Genomic DNA, 22,963 nt, shown 5'->3' on the forward strand with positions numbered 1-22,963 from the left:
TAGAACACAGAACTTGTACCCCGATCAAATCCTTTCCAGGTCCATGGTGAATCAATGTGTCTTTCATTCGGCGGCCTTCGACTGTGCTATGGTTGAAAGAGAAGTGAACTTGGAGTCAGAACTTGTTTCAGAATCATTTAGTGGCTTTCATTTAGGGCATTCTGTTTTTACAGGGTTGTGCTGAGGATGAAATGAGATAAACATCCAAAAGCACCAAGTCCCTTGCCTGCGATAAGTGCTAGATTCATAATTTCCTTCCAAGTTTAAATTAATCTCTTTAGCTTCTTCCTATTTAAGGTCAGCTAATATTAGTCTGCCTCTGTTATGAATATATATGTGTTGGAATCAACCTTGGCAAAGGTGTGAAAGCTCAAGGAACACACGTATTGTAGCATTCCTGAATATGGGGCCATTTTCTGGCAAGAGGAGCTGGCCCCTTTTTTGAATCAGAGAATGAAAGAGGACGAGGGCCAGATCTTTTGTGTGTGTGTATTTATACTGTACTTTATCTTCAGAGAATAGGGCAGATTATGAAATATATGAACCAATGGAAAGATATGTGCATAAAATTCAGGACCACACATAGTCTGGAATATAAAGACTAAGGGTGGGAGTGTAGCTGTGTCCACCCTAGGATCTTATGGAGTTATTAGTTTGAGAGTGCATATTTTTTCCTGAGTATGTGTTTGTGTACACACACACACACACACACACACATGCAATATTCCTATGAACATTACTATACTTGTCTTTGGTGAACATATGTACACATATCTATTGGGTATATTTCTAGGAATGAAATTTCTTATATTATCCTATGGTTTTAGTTGACATCATCTAGCAAATAATAATAGTTTCATGGAAAGCAATGAAGATTCACATACATAATAAAATCTCAGTTTTTTGGATTCAATGAACACTTATGGGACACAGAAGTTGTACTCTCACATATATTACCATATTTTGTATTTACAACAACCTCTGAAGTTGTTATTAGCCGCATTTTAGAGAGGAGGAAAAAATGCCTGAACCACGTTGAGTCTTTTTTTCTTTCTTTCTTTTTTTGAATATAGAAATGGGGTCTTACTCCGTTGCTCAGGCTGGAGTGCAGTGGCATGATCATAGCTCACTATAACCTCAAACTCCTGGGCTCAAGTGATCCTCCCTCCTCAGCCTCCTGAGTAGCTAGAGGCACATGCCATGATGCCTGGCTAATTTTTAGAATTTTTTTTGTAGAGACAGGGTCTCTCTATGTTGCCCAGATTGGTCTCAAACTCTTGGCCTCAAGTGATCCTCCCACCTTGGCCTCCCAAGATGCTGGGATTACAGGGGTGAGTCACCACTAATTGGGTGAATCATTTGCCCAATGTCATGTGACTTATAAATATTAGTGCCAGGATTTGATCCCAGGTCTTTTGACTTCTAAGTTCTGTGCTCAGCTTGGCCATGGCTGATTTTCTTAAAGGAGTTGCATTTTCTGTGAAGCTTTGGAACACTAAATATATTTTATTTTATGTTATCTTTGCTGGTTTTATTGGAAACCTTCCTAAAGATTTGCATCTAGCATGGTTCCTAGACTATAGCCTCATCCCCCAAACCTTTTTTTGATTACAAACAAATGTTCATCAGTTTGAATATCACTTATTATTAAGTCTAGGAGCAGTTGAGTAGAATAGTTTGCCTTCCTTAGCATGCCCATGTATTTAGAAATTTTTTTTTTGTGGGGTGGTGTGAAAGCAAATTTCTAGTTTGTGCTTGGTACTTTTTTCCCCTTCCTTGTAGCCCCCTCTCACTATGCCCAACATATCTGCTCTGTTCAGTTTATTGAAGGCCTAAAAATTAGCTCAGCAAACTTTTTAGAATTGTGTGTAAAGTAAGAGAAAACAGGGCCCAAGCGAAAGCTGATGGGGTGTACCTGTGATTAACATGCATAGGTTTTGGTGCATGGGCTTTGTAGAAATGAATTTGTCTGTCTAGAGAGCTAGGTGATTTATTTCCTGGGTCCTGTGTTCTAGAAAAGATGAGATTGTGTGTGTGTGTGTGTGTGTGTGTCTACATGCATATACATGTACTCTTAGAAAAGGAGAAAGTAGGGTGAAAATTCCACCTAAGGTCTGAAGGCCTGTAATAAGTTTTAATTGGAATTCTCTCTCTCAGACAACAGCCTATAATATAAAATAAAACCAGAATTTTTGCCCTCATAAAGAATATTTGGGTTACCAGCTCTAGCCATCCATGGTGCATACAAAATTAGATATATCAAGCTACAGAAAAAAACAGTGTGGAAAAATCTCTCCTTCTTCCAAATGTTTCTTCCTCACTTACGTCAGTGTGGCTTGAATTCTAAAGAACACTAATGAGAAGGAAGGATAACCAAAGAAAAGCCATTCTTGACTGAACAATACTGTATCAACCTGCTTTCGGGTTATAAATAATATGTTGACTGATAAATATCATATCTGTCTTAGGTAAACAAATAAACAAACAACAAAACTGGCATTCTGTTTCAGCCATGGCAAGCCCACTGCTGTTTGTCTTTCTGGCAGGGAAAATAATTCTGAAATTTTAAATGGTTGCTCTGAAGAGAGTGATTTTAAAGCAAAGGAGTCTTTGAGCTTTACCATCTTACTTCCTGTTTGGAATCTGCCCTGTCTCCTCTCCTTTAACCAAATTGTACAGGGGTTATGTAAATAAATTTGCTTCTTCAGAAATTTACTCTGTGGGAGCCTGTTGGCTCCTCTCTGGCTGTATTTCTGCAGCAGCTCCTGAGATGAAATTTAAGTGCTTATAAAATGTAATGCCTGTACTTGGTGAATTGAAACCAGTCTTTTCAGTGATTCCGTAACTCCATAAAATAGGCCTTGGTGAGTGTCCTCAGAATAATTCAGTAGATTCCCTAAGCCTCTAAGTATAGAATCTACAACACAGAGGACAAGTTGGGAAAATGACTTTGGTGGAATACTTCTAATTTGACCACTTCTGAGATTAGCTGTTTCCATACATTTTTAGTTGGTTAGCATTTTCATGGGCCCAGTGTATTAAGTTAGGATTAGATTTCAACACCATATAAACAAAAACCCAAATAACATTAGCAATTAGGGGTTTTTTTCCTCTCAGACCAGAGAAGTCTGGAGATAATCCACAGCCAGATGGTGCCTCCATGCGTATCAGTATCAAGCTGTTTTCGTCTCTCTGATTCTGCTGTCCTAAGCATATTACCTCATGATCACAAATGGCTGCTGGAGAGTCAGCCATCACGTCCACATTATAGGCAGCAGGATGGAAGAGGAAGGGAAGCACAACAGGGGTCTTCCTCCAGCTGAGTTAGCTCTTTTTAAGGCACTTTCCCCAAAGTCCTACATAGCACTTCTGCTAGGTTTAGCTACACAGCCACTCCAGCTATAAGGGAAGCTGGAAAATGAGTCTTTTAGTTGAACACATTGCTGCCCTGAACCAAACTGTGGCTTTGTCACTGAAGAAAGGGAGACTAGACAGAGGGTCTATAGAGTAGCCTGTAAGCCCTGCCACATCCAGCAGAGCACTATTTGTACAAAGAGTGCTGTACAGTAGAAAGGGCTCGAAACTCGAAATCAGATAGACTTGTATTTAAATCTTAACTCCCCCATTTACTAATTGCAGGACCCTGGATCTAGCACTTAACTTCTCTGAGCCTCAATTTCCTACCCATTACACATGAGGAGAGTAATAGCTACTTTGTAGGGCTGTTGTGAGTATTAAACAGTATCATGTATATAAATTACCTTGTATATAGTAAATCATACCCATTATAGTTACGATTAACAGGTAAATTGTGCCTTTTGCCTGCATCACCATAGTGGTTATTTTTTAAATTGAGATGATTCACATACCATATAATTTGCCCTTTTAAGGTGTACAATTTAGTGGTGTTTAGTGTATTCACAAAGCGATGTGACTATCACCATGGTCTAATTTCAGAACATTTTTATCACTCCCCACAAGAAACCCTATACTCACTGGCAGTCACTGCATGTTATCCCCTCCCCCCAGCCCCTGGAAACCATTAATCTGCCTTCTGTCTCTATAGATTTGCCTATTCTAGACATTTAATATAAGTGGGATCATCCAATATGTGGCCTTTTGTATCTCGCTGCTTTCACTTAGCATAATGTTTTCAAGTTTAATCCCTGTTGTAGCATGTATTAGTACTTTATTCCTTTTTATGGCTGAATAATACTTTATTGTATGGATATACCACATTTTGTTTATCTGTTCATCTGTTCATGGACATTTGAGTTGTTTCCAAGTTTCGACAATTATGAGTAATGCTACTATGAAATTGTTGAGCACTGATGTCAGATAGTGACACTTTGGCTTTCTGATGGTTTATCGAACACAAAATTTGTTTCATGCACAAAATCATTAAAAATATTGTATAAAGTTACCTTCAGGCTAAGTGTATAAGGTGTATATGAAACATAAATACATAAATATGGGCCAATAAATATAAATATCATAATATAACAAACATAAATATCTTGGGGCTCATACCCAAGATATCTTACCATGTATATGCAAATATTCCAAAATATGAAAAACTCTGAAATCTGAAACACTCTGGCTGCAAGCATTTTGGATAAGGAATACTCACCTTGTTTATGATTTGCAAATATTTTCATGTATTATCTATTCTTCACAACAATCCTTATAAAGGATATCATTATCACCATTTTACATATAAGGAAACTAAGGCTCTAAGGTAGTGAATAGCTTGTCCAAGATAACATATTTACTGTGAAGATGGCACTAGAACCTAGGAAAAGATTAGCCAGAGCTTTTTAGTTTTAGTGGTAGAAACTCAGACTAGTTTATGCTAAAAAAGAAGTATAGTTGCTCACATAACTGGGAAGTCCAAGGGTTGAACTAGCATTAGGCTTTGGATAGATTTTGGATCCAGTGGCTCAAATGATGTCACCAGGACTCTCCCTCCCCTATCGCATCATCTTTTGGTTATGATCATTCTTAGGCAACTTCTCTCATGTGTGGCAGATATGGTCACCAGTAGCTGAGCACCTAGTAAGTCCTTTGAGCTATACCTTGTATTGAAAAGGCATATCCCTCTTTACCCTAGTATCTGTATCAGTCCTCCACGAAGGGTTCTGATTGGCCTTGCTTGAATTAAATACCTATTCTGGTTCCCATCAGTGCTGTTCTCAGGAGTCTGGAATACTCTGCACAGCCTCGGTCCAGCCCTTTGGTTGGGAAGGGGGAGGCATACGGTTGACAGTCTCTGGATAATCAGATGGCGTCAGGGAGGGATAGTACCTAAAAAGGGGGGGATAGGATGGACAGAAAATGTAGTCAATGTCCTAAAGGTCTTTCTGAACTGCTGATAATTTCAAGATGCTAAAAATTAGTTGGAGTAAATTCAATTCCTAAACCAAAATATTGGGAGAAAAGTTAGTTTATTCACACAAAACCCCAAAAGATACTGAAAATAATTTCCAGGGCTAATCAACAGTAAGCTCTCTGCTGTTCATGTAAACATAGCAATTTTATAAATTTAGTTTGTATAATATCTTTAAATCTCTAAGGCCAGAGCAAAAAGACTAATTTTTCCAAAACAAAACCAGAAAGAAACAGAAAATAACAGGGAATAGAAACTAGATGCATCTGTCAGGAGGTTTGCTAGCAATTGTAGAGGTTTTTAAAAAATTTTTTTATTAGAGCCCCTAGTGTGATTTGGAATGTCCACATTTGAAAAAAGAAGTTAACCAAATAGCATATGCTAAGAAGAAAGTAGGTGGGCAATTTTCCTTTTTCAAATGGAGCAATGCCCCACATTTGACATAATAGTGGAAAAAATCCTGCTATGATACAGCTCATTGTTATGTAGGTTCAGTGACATTGCAGGTGAAATCACATTTTTGAAAAACAATGGGATACTGTGACAGATTTATATGACATAGGGTATCTCTAACAGGCTCCCCCCACCCCCATCCAGACTGAAGACCTCCAGATCAGTTCTTGACTTACCAGTAGCTCTTGAAGCAAAGCTGGGGGCCTGTTGGTGTTTGAGGTTGGTTGTCACACTGATGTCGAAAAAGGATTTATCTTTTGAGTTATAGGATGTTATTGCCTGAGGGACTCAGAGAGCTTCTGCCCCAGGCTGCTGATTTTAACCACAAGGAAAATGAGGCCAAGGGAGGTGAAATGATTTGGCTGAGGAAAAGGAGCCAGCAACCCTGGCATTCTGTGTCACAGACATCTTGTTGCTGAAGTCACAAATAGCTACCATTTATCAAAATTTTCTTCTGGAGTAGTAATTCAGAGGATCAGCAGCTTTGAAAAGTGCTCATAAAAATAGGTCTAACTGGGCTTTGGGCAAATCAGAGAGATAATGATACATCAAATTAACCTTTACTTGTACTTTACATTCATTGGTCATATTTTTAAAATACACGTTTATTTTCTGTTGGAATTCTTTGAATGTTTTATGATTTGTGCTGAAAACTGCCTACATGTGAATTCCCTGATGACAGAGTCTGTCTCTCTGGTAGTTTTTTTTTTTTTTTTTCTTTGCTCCTGAAGAGTCTGGCATGGCACCTGTTTAGAATGCAAATAATGCTACCAGTAGCTAACGTTTATTGATCACTTACTATATACAGGCACTGTGCTAAGCATCTTGCATGTATTATTTCATATAAGCTTTACAACAACCATAGGAGAGATGCCTTGTCATCATCTTCCTTTTAAAGGTAAAGGAGCTGAAGTTAAGTAACTTGCCTAAGGCAACAAGCCCCATTAAGAAGCAGAGCTGGGCCTGAACTTCAGGTAATCTGAATCCAGATCACACACATTTAACCACTAGAAAGGTTACAGAGCTGCTTAATAACTGTTTGTGGAATAGAACTAAACTGACTGGTTCCAACCTAATACCTCTGCACTTGTTGGAGAATGTCCTCAGGGATTCAGGAGGCAATGATCTCATCTCTGAAAATGACCAAGGGGCAGAGAACTATGTCAGTGAGGAGAGTAAAGTGGACTTGGCAAAAGGAGACATTTGACCTGTGCTCTCCATGTGCTGGAGGGCTGCCCTGGGTCGGGGTAAGGGGTGGGTTACTTAGAAAAATATCACACTGACTCCCAGTGTTAAGGTCATAAAACAACCTATCTTTTATACAGTAGCTCTTAAGGAAGGGCAGGTTTGGGGGAGAGAGGATTTTGAATTTATTGGCTTTGAGAGCAGGAAAGAAGAGAAAAAGGGGTGACCGAAGGGGGGAGAAGAAAATGGAGACGAGAGAATGAAATCAGGAGGTAAGAACCATGGGGCACAGTCTTCTTGCTCAAAATTGGGGGTGTCAGTTAAGTGATGGTGTGTCAAATTTTATATTGTGACAATTTTTAAATAGTAGACAAATGTCAGTAGGCATTCCTTGATACTGTGATGCAAAGATCCACATAATCTGTTTTAGATGCGAGTTTCTGAAGGTCTTTAATCTTGAATGAATCTTCTCACATTCTTGAAATGTGGGAAAGGTGGAGAAGTGAGAAACTCCTGCGAACTGGGATACTTGGCGTCTGTCCCTAGTTCCCACAAATCTGCCAGGGAACGCTAAGCAAGACATCTGACTCCTTGGGAATCAATTTTCTCATCTGAAAAATGAAAGGCTTGGAAAAAGCACATAATCCTTGAAATTCTTTCTGGCAGGATTGCTCTCTCCAATTCTCTTCTCCCAATCTCTCTTGCACTCCTCTCCTGTAAACATTTCCTCATTCATTCATTTATTTATTCTTCCCTCCATCTGTTCAATAAGTATCTCTTAAGCACTTGGGACTCTGGAGCTCTAACAGTGAATAGAAAACCCTCCTGGTCTCAAGGAGCTCACAGTCTAGTTGGAGAAATATAAATATTTGGAAAATGGTGCCTTAGAAAATGGTCCCATGGAAAAAGGCCATAAAAGAGGTGCATTCTCAGTCTTGACATAGCACATGAGTGGGGATGATTCAGTGTGATCAACCAAACTTAAAACAAATTCTTCAAAGAAAAAGAGAAACTTGGATGTTCTGTAAGTTTTTCTCATTTTTCAAGTGAATGTTTCTTTTTCAGGAATAAAATAAGATTTAAAATCCCTCATTCCCATAGATTACAAGTTTTTAGGAATCACATAAAACACCACAATTTTTCTTCACTGGAGGTTGTTTTACTTATATTAGAACCGATGTAGCTCATAAAAAGGAGCCAGTTCAATTCAAAACACATTTATGGGGGGCCCACAGGGAACATGTACCAGGCAATGCCTTCCTCGGGAAGAAAAAGCCTGCAGGGTTTCGATGCAGACTGTGAATAGCATTTCTCCACTTATTAATTGTTGACCTTGAGCAGATTGTGCGTATCTCTGAGTTCTCTCAGCAGAAAACATGCTACTTCACTAGGTTACTAGGACGACTTCAGGAGATGGTGCTTGTAAAGAGTCAAGCCTGGGGCTCCAGGAATGTTCTGTCTTTCCTTTGGTTCCCGGGGGATGTAGGTGATACAGAGACGGATAGGATTTGGTCTCTGAGTGCCCTCAGGGATTGACAATTTGGGAACTTTGTATGGCAGGAAACTCAGTAGGAAGGTATGAGTTCTGAGCCAAACCCTGCCACTAACAGAGCTGTTTGTTGCTGGAGAAGTTCTCAGTTTCTCCCTCAGAACTGTGCCAGTATCCTCCAGTTGCTTAAGGCTGAGTGAGAGAGGCTAGTCTGCAAATATCCGTGTGAAGATTAATCCCAACTGGAGGAATGGGGCAAGGAGAATGCTCCCCAGACCAGTCAAGCTTGCATATGAGTTGGGCTTGTAATGAGTTGCAGAGGAGGAAAAAAAATAACACATAGACTCCAACAGAAAAATTACCCCAAGGCTGTGGACCCATTCATTGTCTTTGAAGAGCCAGCAGAGCACTGTGGCTAATCACATGGGCTGTGAAATCTGACTGCTTGGTCCTGCTCCACTACTTGCCAAGGTGACTTCTGAGCTTCACGTTTCCCCTGTGTTTAAAATGCAGATAATACAGTACCTGCTTATATTGTTGCTGTATTAAGTGAGGTTGTGCCTGCAATGACAATGACTCAGAATAGTGCAGGGCACATAATAGCACAATTATTAGCTGATATTATTCTTTTATAGGACCGAACAGAAATACAGTCCTGAGTTCATTCAGTTGATATTTACATTGTATGTCTACTCGGTTCCCACCGTTCTGCCTGACTCTTGTTGCTACCTCCATCAGAAGGACAGGGAGGTAGAGCAGAGAGTAGTTTTTTGTCTCCAAACCATCTTCTTCTCCTCTTTACTTACTGAGAACACTCTAGTGGCTTTGCTTGGAGTATTTAAATTAAATTAAGTACATTTGGGACTAGAATTGACTTTTTTCTTTATTACATGAAATTGCATGAGTGCACTTAGGAAGCACTCATACAAAGAACATGAAAAAAGCAATCTTTAGTTTATGTAGAATATGGCAACATGAGCCTAACAGTATAACACTGGTATCAAATACATCCCTCCCTCCTCCTGCCCCTGCAGCACTTTCCTTTCCTCTACCACTTCATTAAGAGGGTAGAAAATGAATTCACAAGTTACCAGGTAAAATAAGGATACTTTCTCTGGTTGCCTAGGCTGGGAAAAATATTTTATCTAACAAAGTAGCACTATATGGAGTAAAAAGAACAATTTTGCAGGCAGTGGAAAAAACACTGGATTTAGAGTCTGCCAGGCTCAGGGACATTAACTTGCAGTGAGATTTTATTGTTTCAGTTTCCATTATTATAATACTTGCATCTCAGGACTGCTAAGTGAATGATTCAGACACTGCATGTATAACAAGCAGTGCAGTGCCTGGCCCAGGATGGGAGCTCAGAAAGTAGTATCCCAGACCGCAGCATCCTCACATTTCTCTCTGGTAAATGTGGGATCATTATTATATTTACTTTATACTTAGCAAAGTGTCTCATACATAGCAGTTCTTGGGGAGTATTTTGTTTTTGCAAAAATATCAGAATTTGTATGTCCAGATTAGGTTTTCAAAGTTCCCATAATAATATCTGAAAAATATTGTCTACTTGGGATGTCTCAGACCCTAAGTATTTTATATGCCTTAGCTCATTGAATTCTCAGAATACTGAGATAGGTACTATCTTTGCCCCCATTTTATAGATGTGAAAACTGAGACTCAGAGAATTTCTTTAACAAGGTCTAATAGCTGCTACATGGCAGAGAGATGAAGCACATGTCTTTCTCCTTTGAGAATCAGCTCATAACTCATGCTCCTGTCCTATCCTCTAGAAGTTGCTTTACTTAGAACATCCTTCTTTACAGGAACTGTGTTCTGTGAAAATGGGGCTTTTATTTTATGGTCTCAGCTCACTTCTGATCCTGATTGGTATTCATCCTATTTGACTCTAGATATTGTTTATTTACTTCCAAAATCCAAAACTATTGCTAATGGATCTGACCTCACAAAGGATACTTAAGAGAGTAAGTGAGGTCTCTGAAGACTATCCTCAAATCTGAGATTGCAGACTTTGGGAATTATGGTGTAGCTGCCGCCCCCCTCCCCGCCCCGCCCCCGCTTCTTTCCTCCACCAAGTGACTACTTTAGAGATGAGTTGTGGAATGAAAGATGTATCGATAGTCATCTTTGACATAAAAAGGGAATTCACATTGGCTGATTATTCACTATCCATCAACCTCTGTATTCACATCTTCTTTTATTTCACATAACAACCTGAACCAGTGTTTTATTAGAGAAAGCAAGGCTAATAAGTGACAGTAGAGATTCAAATGCAGGTCCATGTAACACAAAGCACATTCTCTTCCCACTCTACCCCACTGCAACAGTAGATTAGAGCACTGAGAGCTCTCTTGGTTTCTTGGGCCCAGAGAGCACCCTTGACTTCCCATCCCCACTCACCCTCCCCTGGTTTGTTGTCGGTCATCTTAGAAATGCACCTCTTTGGTTGTAAGGCCGATGGGCAAGACTGAGGCCTGCAACTGGAAAAGTAACTCAGATACGATTCACTAATGACAGTATGTAGGGTCAGTAGTGCCATCGCTGTTCAGAAGAATAAGCCACCACTGTTCTGCCTCTTTTCAAGGAGATGAAGCGTATCCTGCCAGGAGCATTGTCCTACCCCAGTCAGCAGTGCTCAGAGTAAGAAACAGGAATGAGGAGGACAGAGGTACTGAACAGTCTTTGTATAATGATGACAACAAAGATGATGCTTGCTTTATATAAAGCTAGGTGTGCACAAGTTTATATGCGTGTGTATGTTTTTCTTGGCTCTGGGAAAGATTTTGTATATTTCTGAGCAGCTTTATGCAAAGAAATCCAGAATTTAAGTTTTATCCATGTCAGTCCCTGTTTGCTTTCAGATATCCAAGAACGGTTTTCAGAGTATTTGAGAAAATGAGAGGTGCAGATGGTTTTCACTGAGGCATGGTTTCAAGTTTAAAGAGGATTATGGCCCCTGAACCCCAGAAATGGTGGGTAAAGGTGTGAACCTTTGAAATTCCAATTGCAAACCAGTCTGAGGAGGTATATACTTACCAGAGCACAATATGTCATTGTTAGCATATTTTTTTCTTGGCCAACAGAGACGAGGGAGGAGCAGATACATAACATAATCTTCAAATGAAACTGAAGCAGCAATTGATGGCAGCAGTTTGGACTCTCTGGTGAATTCAGTCAAGAAAGAAATCCCCAGCTGTCTACCATTGCAGTTAGCTTAGCTTGTTGTAATAATCTTTATTCTTTGCATCTGCAGAGCTGAGTGTCTATACAAATCAGCTCCTGCTGGGAGGGCTCTTCGGTCATTTTGACACACCCACCCCTTTATTTTACAAACGATGGCACTAAGGCCCAAGATGACAGCACCAGTTATTAGGAGAGAAAGCTCTGGAACCCAAAGCCTTCTGGAACTGAGGCAATTACACATCAACTCTAGGCTTTTAATAGCGGCTCATATTTATTGAGTGTTTACTATATACCAGATATAGACGATGGAAGGCGCTACCAGCCCAGTGGAGGTGACAGATGCTCAATGACAACTGGGAATAGAGGGGAAAATAGAATAAATGCAAAAATCTAAGTCTGAATTTGTTTGCAGCCTAGAGGAAGGAAGGCCTTCTTGGAGTGAACTCTAAGCACTGGGTGTTATGTTATGAATGCTCCATGGGGTAGCATGGGGTTCCTGAGGCTCAGAGAGCTTAATTAGCCCAAGCTAGTAGGGGACATATTTGTTCCAAGTCACAGAACTTTCCAGGTGCAGGGAAACTTTGTTAGACTGTGGGGAGAAAAGGTAGCATTTTCTCCTGTGTGGGTGGCTTATACTTCTTCAAAAGACCATGTTCTGTCAACTACTGCACATGAGCAAGCGGCCTCCAGGTATGGATCTTCAGCTGCCTGCTATCTCCATCTGCCTTTCTCCCCTGAGCTTCAAACTTGGGGTGTCCTAAACCAAGCTTTAAAGTGCTAATGAGAAGAAAGTGGATGCCTGTTTATTTACTAATTTTTTTAAAGAATGCCTCTTGAAGGTAATTTCTCAACACTTCACTTTGCCAGGGAAGAATATTTATTCTTGTACAATCTTGTAAGGACAAGATTCTTCCTTTAGTGAGCCTGGAACCTTTGCCAATCTGAAGCATGGACTCTTAGAGGACACTGATGAGCATCTTGCTGGAGGCCCAAGTTCAGTACTGCCAATACAGGGAGATAAACATCTCATACTTTCATAATGGTTTTCCTGTGCACAAAGTACTTTCTCATCTATTATCCTTTAACTCAAGGTAACAGCCTCTTCTGCCTTCATGAGGGCCCAAGATCCCATAGCCACTAGGGTATGTGTGGCACATCCCTCTCATTCTCTTCTCCTCGAGATGTGAACTTGTCAGGCCTCTGAACTTTCTTTATAGTACAGTAATTTCATCACTTTCTGACTTTATATTTGCTCCACTTTATATATTTGTTAGTTGTCTATTTCCCTACTAGCTCCATGAGAGCAGGGGGCATTGTCATTACTGAAGCTCCAAGGTACATAATAGGTGCTTAGTAAGCATTTGTTGATGGTTAATGAGGTGATACATTTTCATTTGACAATCACTCTGCTACTTCTTGGGCCCAATGCTAAAACAAAAATCTCTGTCTTGGGGCACTCCCTTGTAGTCAAGGGTAAGGATCAGAGGACAGACATAACCATAAGAGATGGCAGAAACTCAATCCTGGGGCAGGCCGCAGGGCCAGCCTTCCACTCGGAGGGAGACCAGCTACCAGGCTGCTATCCAAGGCTCCCTTGGTTTGAATTACAGGTACCAGTCCTGCGGTGCTTCCTAAAGGCCTAGGTTTTTTTAAAAACCCAATTTCACCCTCAATCAATGGTGAGAAATTAGATAGATTCTTTGGATTAAGTAGATTGAGCTAGTTTTAAAAATAGCCATCTACTGGGGCCGAGGAGTGAGCTATGTGTTGGTACTTTTTCCAACGAAATGTGGCATCTACTTAGCGTTGAACACCATTTGCAGCTCGGGTAATGCTTTTCACACTCCCTGACTCTTTCCTCCAGGTTAAAAAAAAGTGCAAAGGAAAGATTAGAAAATTGTAACAACAATACCAATTCATTTGTCTTCACTCTGCATTTTAGCTACCTAAGCACGCTGCACAAAACTCACCTTCCAACGGCGATGAGCGCCCTGCCCGGGGAGGGAGGCGGGCAGGCGAGGAGGGCGGGAGCGGGCGAGCGGGCAGCTCCAAGCCCCGGCCCCAAGGGGCCGCCCCGCGCCCCCTGCGCTCGGCCCGCAGCCCTCGGCGCGGGAGGCGGCTCGCACGGCCTCGCTTCCTGCACCCACACCGAACTAAAAAAGAACACGCACAACTTTTTTTGGTCCCCCTTCTTGCAAAACGCTCGCGTAACGAGCTCGCTGAAGTAACCGCTCCGGGGGCGGCTCGGGGACGCGGGTTTCCGCGGCGCGCGCGTCGGCGCGAGGCCCGGGAGGCGGTGCGGGCGCGGGCGGGGGCGGGCTGGGGGCGGGGCGGGGGCCGCGGCGGGGGGGCGGCGGCGCGTGCGCAGAGCACTTCCTTGTTTGTCCCCGTGACTGGAGCGGGAGCGCCGCCCGACCGCGGGAGTGTGCGCCCCGTCAGTCGGGCCCTCGCCGCCGCCTGTCAGAGCGTCTGAGGAGGCATCGCCGGCCGCCCAGAGCTGCCCGGCCCGCGGACGCCCCGGCGGCTGGCGGAGCGCAGACCCGACCCCGCGCCGCAGCTGCGTCCCCTCCCCCGCCGCCGAGAGCCGCCGTCGCCGCCGCCGGCATGAGCAGAGGGAGGCGGGTCCTGGAGAGCCCCCTGCCTCGCGCGCGGCTCGGAGTTTGAAGGGCCCCGCGCCGAGCGCCGCAGCCGCCTGCCTCCGCCCGCCCTTCCTCCAGCCGCCGCCGGGGACAGGAGCTGCGCGCCAGGCCGGGCGGCAGGCGGCGGGTGGCGGGCTGCGCGCGGGGCGTTCATGAGCCGCCGGGCGGCCCGCGGCCCCGGGAGCCTGCGCCGTGACTCACCCCCCGCCCTCGCTTGTGTCTCGCCCCCCCGGCAGGATGCCGGACCAGATCTCCGTCTCCGAGTTCATCGCCGAGACCACCGAGGACTACAACTCGCCCACCACGTCCAGCTTCACCACGCGACTGCACAACTGCAGGAACACCGTCACGCTGCTGGAGGAGGTAGGTCGGCGCCAGGCACCCCGGCCCGGCTGCGAGGACGCTCGCTGTCCCCGCTCGCAGCCGCTGCCTCGCGGTTGGATAGTCTTTTGGTTTCTGAGCTGGGGAGGGAAGTGGGTGTTGGGGGCTGGGGGAGCCACACCCCCTCCGGCAGCCCCCTGCTCACAGGTGAATAGGGAACTTAAGACGTGCGGTCCCCTTTCTCATTTGCCCTCCGTTCCCGGGGTCCTGCGGGTTTAAAGGTCGGGGAGAAGACTGGGCGAGCTCAGGACACTCCGAGGAAGGCAGAAGAGGGAAGTCTTCTCCCTGTGTTGCACCGCTCAGCGCTTCCATATCATTGTGACCCTTTCTTAACCCGTGAAGTAGGTGGCGTCAGGCCACTGAGGGCACAGAGGCAAAGCAGCGTGGCCAAGGTCACCAGCAAGGGACTGGGAGATGGGCAGTGAAGGCACCTCTGCACGGCCTGGCTGGGCCACGCAGGCTTACCTGCGGAGGCAAGGGCCGGTGGAAAAATCCCAAAGGAACATCAGAGATCTCAAGCTGGGACTGTCTCCACCCTGGGACTCCTCCCCGGTGCTTAAAACCCAGGTGGAAAGAGATCTGTGCAGATAGGTCCCGCCGGCTCCCCTCGCCCAGGGGATTTATTAGGGCTCAGGCTGCTGCGCCAGCAGGACCTGCCCGCAGGGCACTCATAGACTGTGAAGGAAGCTCTGAGGTCGGTGCATCCTGCCTGAGCCGACCAGAGAGGGAGAAGGGAGGCCTGAGGCTGCAGTGAAACAGCTCCTCTTATCTGGACACTCCAGGAAAGCGTTGGAGGGTGTCCTGGGGGGTGTCGGGGACGTGGCCAAGGGCAAAGCTATTTCTTTTTAAAATTTTAAGTGTATTGATAGAGTGAGATGAGTAAGGAGGAAACCGAAAGCCCAGGAGCTGCAGAAGCCTCTGGAGCCTCAATAAAAATGAGATGTTTGCCTAGGAACTCAGCACCATCTGTAAGTGTCATAAAGCATCATTCCAAACAAGCCAAAGCTATTTCACCTGAGAAACAGGTTGGAAGTTAGGATGGGAGATGATTTTCCCTGGGTGGATTATCATGTGGTTGGTCTATTTGAGGTTTGAGGAACTCATTCTGATTTAAACACACCAAGACCAGTCTTCTGTAATATTGGGAAGATTGGGTTTCTGTGGGCAGACTGTTCTTGAAATGGGATTTGACACTTATGTTTTGATACATGTAGAACTGGTATTCAGAAGTTCAGGGGTCCTAAATCTTAGAAGAGGGGAGAATTCTGTTAGCACTGAGTCCCATCTTGCTTGTCTGCCAGGTGCTTTAAATTAGCCTGAATGTTTCATTTCAGTTGGGGATGGTCTTAGAGTTCTCTCTGGAGTTAGTATTGGGTGATTGAAGTGAATTTTGAAGTGAGTGGAGAAATAGCACCTAACTAGGTTTGTTTGAAAGCTAGAGATAAATGGTTTGGGGGGGGGGGGGGGCGGGAAGCCTTTGTGAACTGTCAGTCTGTTGCAGTAGCCTTACCGTTAGGAGTTGCCAGGCATTCAACCCCATGATGAGTCTGGCCATTAATTAATTGTAATATATTGGAATAGCCTGATACAGGAGCATTTTGCATCCTTTTTCTGTACTAATTGTATATACTTCTAAAGGATCTGACATTGCTTAGACTGGTTATTTTCCTTCTAGATAAGTTCTTCAGTCCCTGCTAATAGAGCTGTTAGTTCTCTTTCTGCACATTCAGATAGTGTTACTGTATTCTGTTTGCAGGATGTGATAAGGGTAAGTATTTGGTGATGCTGTTTGTAGGGGTATGTGTACATATTTTGCAGTAACCCATAGGATAGGGTTAGTGTTCAGTTATTCATGAAGCTGCTATTGATCTTGGTTCAGGATAACTAAATTTAACAGCAAATGCAGCAGATAGAGTTTTGTTTTTTTTTTTTTGGTGAAGAATACTGTTTTGCAAGGTTAGGTAGAAAAATAGATTCAACCATAGTGCAAATATGGTCACCTATGAACTTGGGAAGGAATTGGAACCAGCCTGGAAGTTTAAAAGTGTCATGTTAGAGTACATTGATAATACTCATCTTCTAAAAAATGTAACAGTAAATATTTGATTCAGGATGGCACAGTAATTTTGTAATTCTTTTTCTGAACTTGAGTATAGTATTGGTCAAGAAATCATTGTCTCCAGCCTGTATCTTTTAATTCTTGAATCATATTTCATGAAGTTGGACTCCTTGAGTGGTTACCTTTTGTGTGACTGTGAAATGTGTGCTTCAGTTTTTTACTGATGAATAACCACCACAATTGAATTTTTATTTTTCCCCTTAAGTTTACATATATGGAAGTGGTACATGATTATAAATATCTTAAGGTGGATCACAATTCATTTCTTTAAAAATATGGAGCTTATGGTTAACCTCCTTCCTCCCCCAAATGTAAGGAAAAATTTGGGGACATACCACAAAATCTTGTTGGCGTATGCTTTACAAGTGAGATATTTGGAAACTTTAAGAATGTGGCTTGTGTTATTTTGTGGTTATTCTTAGGAAGAGAACTTTTGGGTACTTTTTTGGTGATGTGGAAATTCCAGAACAGGAATTACTTTGGATAACTTGGAATTCTTCTTTTTTAAAAAAATATTTTCCTAGTTCTGGTAATTAAGTAGCATCCTGTTTATTTATGCCCTTTTTTGCCCTTTGGATTACTAATTAACATACATAGAGCTTAACTAAAAAAACTGTGTGAGATCTCCAAGCTCAGAGCCCCAAATGAACCCATACTCTCCCTTTTGCTATGTGTCCTTGAAGAAGAGTGTGCTGTGTTGTCCAGATGTTGATGCTTTTATTTAAATCTCTCTGTGATGAGTACTTTAAGAAATGGATTAAAAATATATGTTAAGAAGAGGCAAAGAGTTTACTTCTGGGCTTCACCTTTGAGAGTAAACGGTTTCATGTGGCTGTGGGAGTCATGGTTTGGCTGGCACACAATGAGTGGCTGCCTTGAGGAGGCAGGAATGGATCAATTGGTATTCTGCCAAGGTTTCATCTTGATGTGTGTTTTCCAAGCAAAAAGCCAGTGTTTTGCTTATTCAGCAACCAGAGCACACTGATGTGTGCCATTTTACTTGTGACCATTTGGAAGTTATGAGTAAGTAAGTGGGAGAAGTCAGGGTTTTCCTGAGAAGGGAGCAGGGAGGCATTTGAGGACCTGTGTGGGAGACAGTAGGAGTGAATCTCCACTAAAAGGCTTAGAGCAGTTAATACTTAATGCCTTTTGAAAGAGGGAGAGTCCAGCATGATAAATGAAGGTCTGCTTGGTTATTTTATGTCGGGCCAGCTCTGTATTTTGGTGACAGTAGAGGAGGCATGTTCTGCCCGTGTATTGAGCCTGCTCTGTACCAGGCCTGTTGTGGGCAAATGGCATGCATTATTACATGTAACTCTCATATGAATTCTGTGAAGGAGGGATAGTCGTTATCTCCATTTTACAGAGAAGAAAATTGAGGCCCTGAGAAGTGAAATGATTTGTCTCTTAAGATCAAGTGGCTAGTAAATAAAATGGGGTTTGGAAATCCTTTAAACAGTTAAGACGTAAGATAGATGTTCTGAGGGTCTGCAAAGATATATTTCAGGGGCTTTGTAGAGAACATAGGAGGCTGCGATTTTGTTGTGCCATATCGTTTTGGTCTCACGAATCAGGTGCCTAAGTTCCTTAGAGGTGTTTCTTAATGCACACATTTTGGGTAGATCTTAATAGTGATACTTAAATATACTACTATTTTTTCCTCTTATGCTTTCAAAGATTTGGATATAGGTTTTCAGATTTAAATGTAGGAACTTCTTTGAGTGTAATCTGTAAACAGCATTCAGTCACATTTTGGGGGAGCATCTGCTATGTACAAGTCATTCTGCCAATCCCTGCTGAAGTATTGGGGTTATCATCTGGATTGTAATATGGAGAAACTAATGGTCTTTGAGAAAGAAAGAAGGCTATTTACTCTTAACAAGGTAGAAAGGGGCCGTTCATAGGTGGGGGAAATAGTATAGAACATTCATCCCAAGAATATGAGCTAAATCACTCAAATTACCATGCAGTCAGTATACAGATTGTTAAGTGCCTTGTATGTGCCCAGTAGTGTGCTAGGCCCAGGGATACAAAGATGAAAAACTCTGCCTCCTGTACAAAAGCAAATTATGTAACCAAAATGTTTGTACCCCTGTAATATTCTGAAATTAAAAAAATAAATAAAATGTTAAAAAAAAAAGAAAGAAAGAAAAAACTCTGCCCCCAAGAAGTACAATCTAAAGTTTTTCTTAAGGGAACTGGCAATCAAGTGTGGGTCAGGTATTAGAGGATTGTCTTAACATAATCAGATGGTGTCTTCGGTCCTTTCTGAAGGGATAGAAACATTTAACTGCATGAAGAAATGAATGAAGATATGGAATGTAGCAGTAACAGTTTGTAACAGTAACAAAAGGCATCAGTTATTAGTGTTCCTACTATGTGCAAGGCTTATACCTACTATTATTTAATTGCTTCTGGGCCTTTGGCTAAGATCAAGTGCATACTATTATTTAATGCCTATCTTCACCCTTCTATTGTCATTGGCCTGATTTTATAAGTGAAGAAATTGAGGATTGCAGCAGTTAAGTATTTTGGTTAGGGTCGTAGAACCAGTAAAGTGGGTTTGGGATTAATCCCACTTCTGTAGAGTGCTCTTGCATGCCAGTCGGTTCATCTGTATGTGTTCTTTCAATCTCCATGTAAGTTTTAACTTTTATCCATGTGCTTTCGGGTGCTTTCCTCCATGCTAATAACTAGAGATCATCAGCCTTTGGTAAGTGCTGTTAGGTCCTCAAGTGTTCTGCAGAATCATAGACATGGGAATTCTGTGGCCAGGGCTTGATGTCTGATCTTGTTTATCTTCTCCCAGTGTTCTAGAATGCAAGTGCATTACGTCTTTTAAATTTTGGAAGCTAGTAAACTTAATAGGAAGTGCTACTTTATATAGCAGATGGTAAACCTACGGAGCCCATTAATTACTCTAAGGAAGTTACAGTCTTAAAGAAAAAAAAAAAAACATTCTCAGGAGGGGTTTAGATAAAATCAAGGTTGATCCTTTTGTTTAAGGTAAAAAAATGTGTTTGGGTCTGTCCCTGAACTCTTGAAGATAATACAACAAAAAGGCAAACAAATCTGTCTGGGGTACCTATCCCACACAGAATTTAAGGCTCTGTGGCCTATACCTTTGACCCAGTCTGTGGATACTTAGGATGAATTTTCTCTGGATGAAACCAGCAAAGGTCATTGAGTGAATAAATTTGCCTGCAGAATCAAGGGAGAAGGAAACTTTCTTTATGTGCTAGAACTCATGCTCTTTCTAAAACAAGGCACAAACCCATTAGCCAGATAGTCCATGCTAGTGCTTTTTGCTTTTGATATATATATATTTTTGGGGTTAACGTTTTTTACATCTATCATCTAAATGCCCATTCTGAAAGCATTCTTATCATTGTTCTTTCACATGTGAATAAATCAAGGCTCAGGGAGGTTAAATGACTTGTCCGAGGTTGCATGGTAGTAAACAGTAGACTTGGGCTCTAACTGCAGAATCTCTGAATTGAAAGCCCTTTCTATTTCTTTTGCATTTCACTCTTTTATGCTTCCCGTCTACCAATTTTTTTGTCTTGCAGGGTCCATGAAAAAGATGTCTATTAATTATTTTTCTTATCTCTACTTGATTTTTAGTGCCAGATAGAGGAGGGAAGAAAAATGAAAAGGCAATTGCTTTTCTCTGTTCTGAGACCTCTTGTTGGACTTTTCTTTACATCTCTGCCTTTTGTGGTCAAAGATAGTGCTGCCAGCAGTCCTCTCTGGACTGGGCAGATGTGAAAATGGCTCTGTCGCTTGCAGCTCCACCCTGGCATACTTAGTCTGGGATTGTTAACCAACCTGTCTTTGCCTGTGAGCTGCCCACAGCCATGGCTGAAGAACCACTACTCTCAGTCGGAGTTATTACAGGGCTTGCTGGCTGTCTGCTTTCCAGCCTCCTGGCCATACACAGCCCTGCCTTTTTGCTGGGTGCTAGTTACTCAGGGAATTGCTAAATCTGTGTTGAGGGACGTTGGAGGATATGTAGTCTGGGGTGTGCCAATCTGGGAGCCTGATCTCTGAAAGGCCCGTGAAAGCTGTGTTGGGGGCCTAATAGTTGCTTGCAGTATTGCAGAAAAATTAATAGATACCTCTAATAATGTGGTTTGGCATAACTCTTATTGCAAATATGTTTGGTTTTGGCTGAAATACATCAGCTCAGTGGTATAGCACTGATTACTTCTGCTGATCTGATGCTTGGATTGGCAGTTATAAAGTGGGGAAGCAAAGTGCTATCTCATTCCTGTGATTGTTTTACTAGAAGAGCCTTCAAGCTTTGTAGCTCCGTGGAAGAAAGCTCATGAGTGACAGGGACCCACACAGATCTATTTTAGTCCTTTTGCTTTCAGATGTGGAGACTGAGGCCCAAAGACGGGAAGGAAGGCGTGCAGGAATTTGAATTCAGGGCTCCTGACTCCCAACCCTAGCTCTTTGTACTCTGCTCTCCAGCAGGGCTGTGGGGGTTGGTGGTACATGGTGGGGGAGTCTTCTCCAGTACCACTCCCTGGAACTTGCTTCTAGACAGCAAGAGCAGAGAGGACACCTGAAGTTGGGAACCTGATATTGCTAGCCCAGTCTGCTGGTGTAAGTCTTGGTCTCACAGGACATGCTTTGTGAGGCTGTAGTAGTCCTCCCTGATGTCAGGCTAAGGGCTTTTCATCAGAAGCCATTTGTGGTATTGTATGTTCAAACACTACCCAGACGTTTGCCTTCATTTTCTGTGGGTCCAGGGAGCCTCAGAGAGATGGTTTCCATTTATGTAACCTAGTAATTTGGAGACTAAAGCCAGATCTTGGCCTCATCCATTCCCACATGTATTATTTAAACATGAGTAAGTGATGGGGCCAGAGATCACTTTATGTGTAAGCCTCCGTTTCTTCCTTTGATAAATAAATGGCATTATTTTTAGTATTAAAGGAGATAATGCATGTGATGCACTCAGGTGACTTCATGTGCTGGTAAAACGTGGCCCTGTGCATGTCAGGGTCTGACCAGTCAGATTAGTCAGCTCTCCTGTGGGGCAAGGAGGAAGGAGGTGAGTGAGAGGCCAGAACATTCCTTCATGTGGATAAGATGGGTAGGAGTTCTCTGCTGTGGACCAGTGGTGGCATTTGGGTTGAGGAGGGTGAAGTTGCCTAGGTTAATTGCAGCCATATTATTTCTAGTGCGCATCGGACAAGTTACTGAACCTTACTGTGTTTTGGTTCCCTCATGGGGATAGTACTTACCTCTTAGCCAATCAATATATTTAAAGTGCTTACAACAGTGCCTGGCATAGTAAGTCCTCTATGAATGATTGCTCTTATTATCCTCATTACTGTTGCCCTTTATTATTATTGCATTAAACCAGTAAATGTGTAACTGAGGAGATGGGACTTGGTAGACTCATTTTGGAAGGTGGGTGATGAGGTCAGATGACAGAGATGAGGTCAGATGAGTGTACTTAAAGGGTCTAGATGGAGAGGCAGAGATGGGACTAAGAGGAGGACTAGGGCAACACTAAACACTGACCATTGTGGGTCATGGTCACAGCCAATTTGATCTGAAATAGGTTGTCAACTCAGTATAACTGTATACTCAGCCCTTAGTGGGTGCTGCTCGCTGAAAGAAGAGAACCAGTGACCAGTGCTGCCCACTCTCATCCAGGCCAGCCTGATGGGCTCTACTGATGCAGCCTCACTGCCTGTGCCCTCTTGTGTCACTGCTAATTTCTATTTGCTGCTGCTTTTTTTGTTTATTTGTTTGTTTTGTTTTTCGAGACAGTGTCTCACTCCATTGCCTGGGCTAGAGTACAGTGGCATCATCATAGCTCATGCACCCTCAAACTCCTGGCCTCAGGTGATCCTCGCACCCGGGCCTCCTGAGTAGCTGGGACTACGGGCATGAGCCACTGTGCTCAGACTCAGTTTGCTTCTATACCCCCTCTGCAGAGTCCCCTCCATTGGTACATCAAAGCTGCCCCTTTTGATTTTTGCTGGGACTTTTGGCTAATAAGCTGTTTTCTTTGTTACATAATAAATACAGGTATTTGATTTTGGTCATTTGTGGGGAGGTGAAGCATTTATGCCTTTGCCCTGAAT

At 42.8% G+C, this 22,963-nt stretch overlaps 1 protein-coding gene across 3 annotated transcripts in view; it reads left to right on the plus strand.

Annotated features, from left to right (window-relative positions):
• ASAP1 (ArfGAP with SH3 domain, ankyrin repeat and PH domain 1) overlaps nt 1-22,963 on the plus strand; it is a 335,586-nt gene that overhangs the window by 55,964 nt on the left and 256,659 nt on the right. For all 3 annotated transcript variants that reach the window (XM_045561537.1, XM_045561534.1, XM_045561535.1), the window contains one exon: nt 14,593-14,719. In XM_045561537.1, the coding sequence (XP_045417493.1) occupies nt 14,593-14,719 (127 nt within the window). The remainder of the gene's footprint in view (nt 1-14,592; nt 14,720-22,963) is intronic.

Source organism: Lemur catta, chromosome 9, assembly GCF_020740605.2.
Source record: "Lemur catta isolate mLemCat1 chromosome 9, mLemCat1.pri, whole genome shotgun sequence".
In the NCBI taxonomy this organism is placed as follows: Eukaryota; Metazoa; Chordata; class Mammalia; order Primates; family Lemuridae; genus Lemur; species Lemur catta.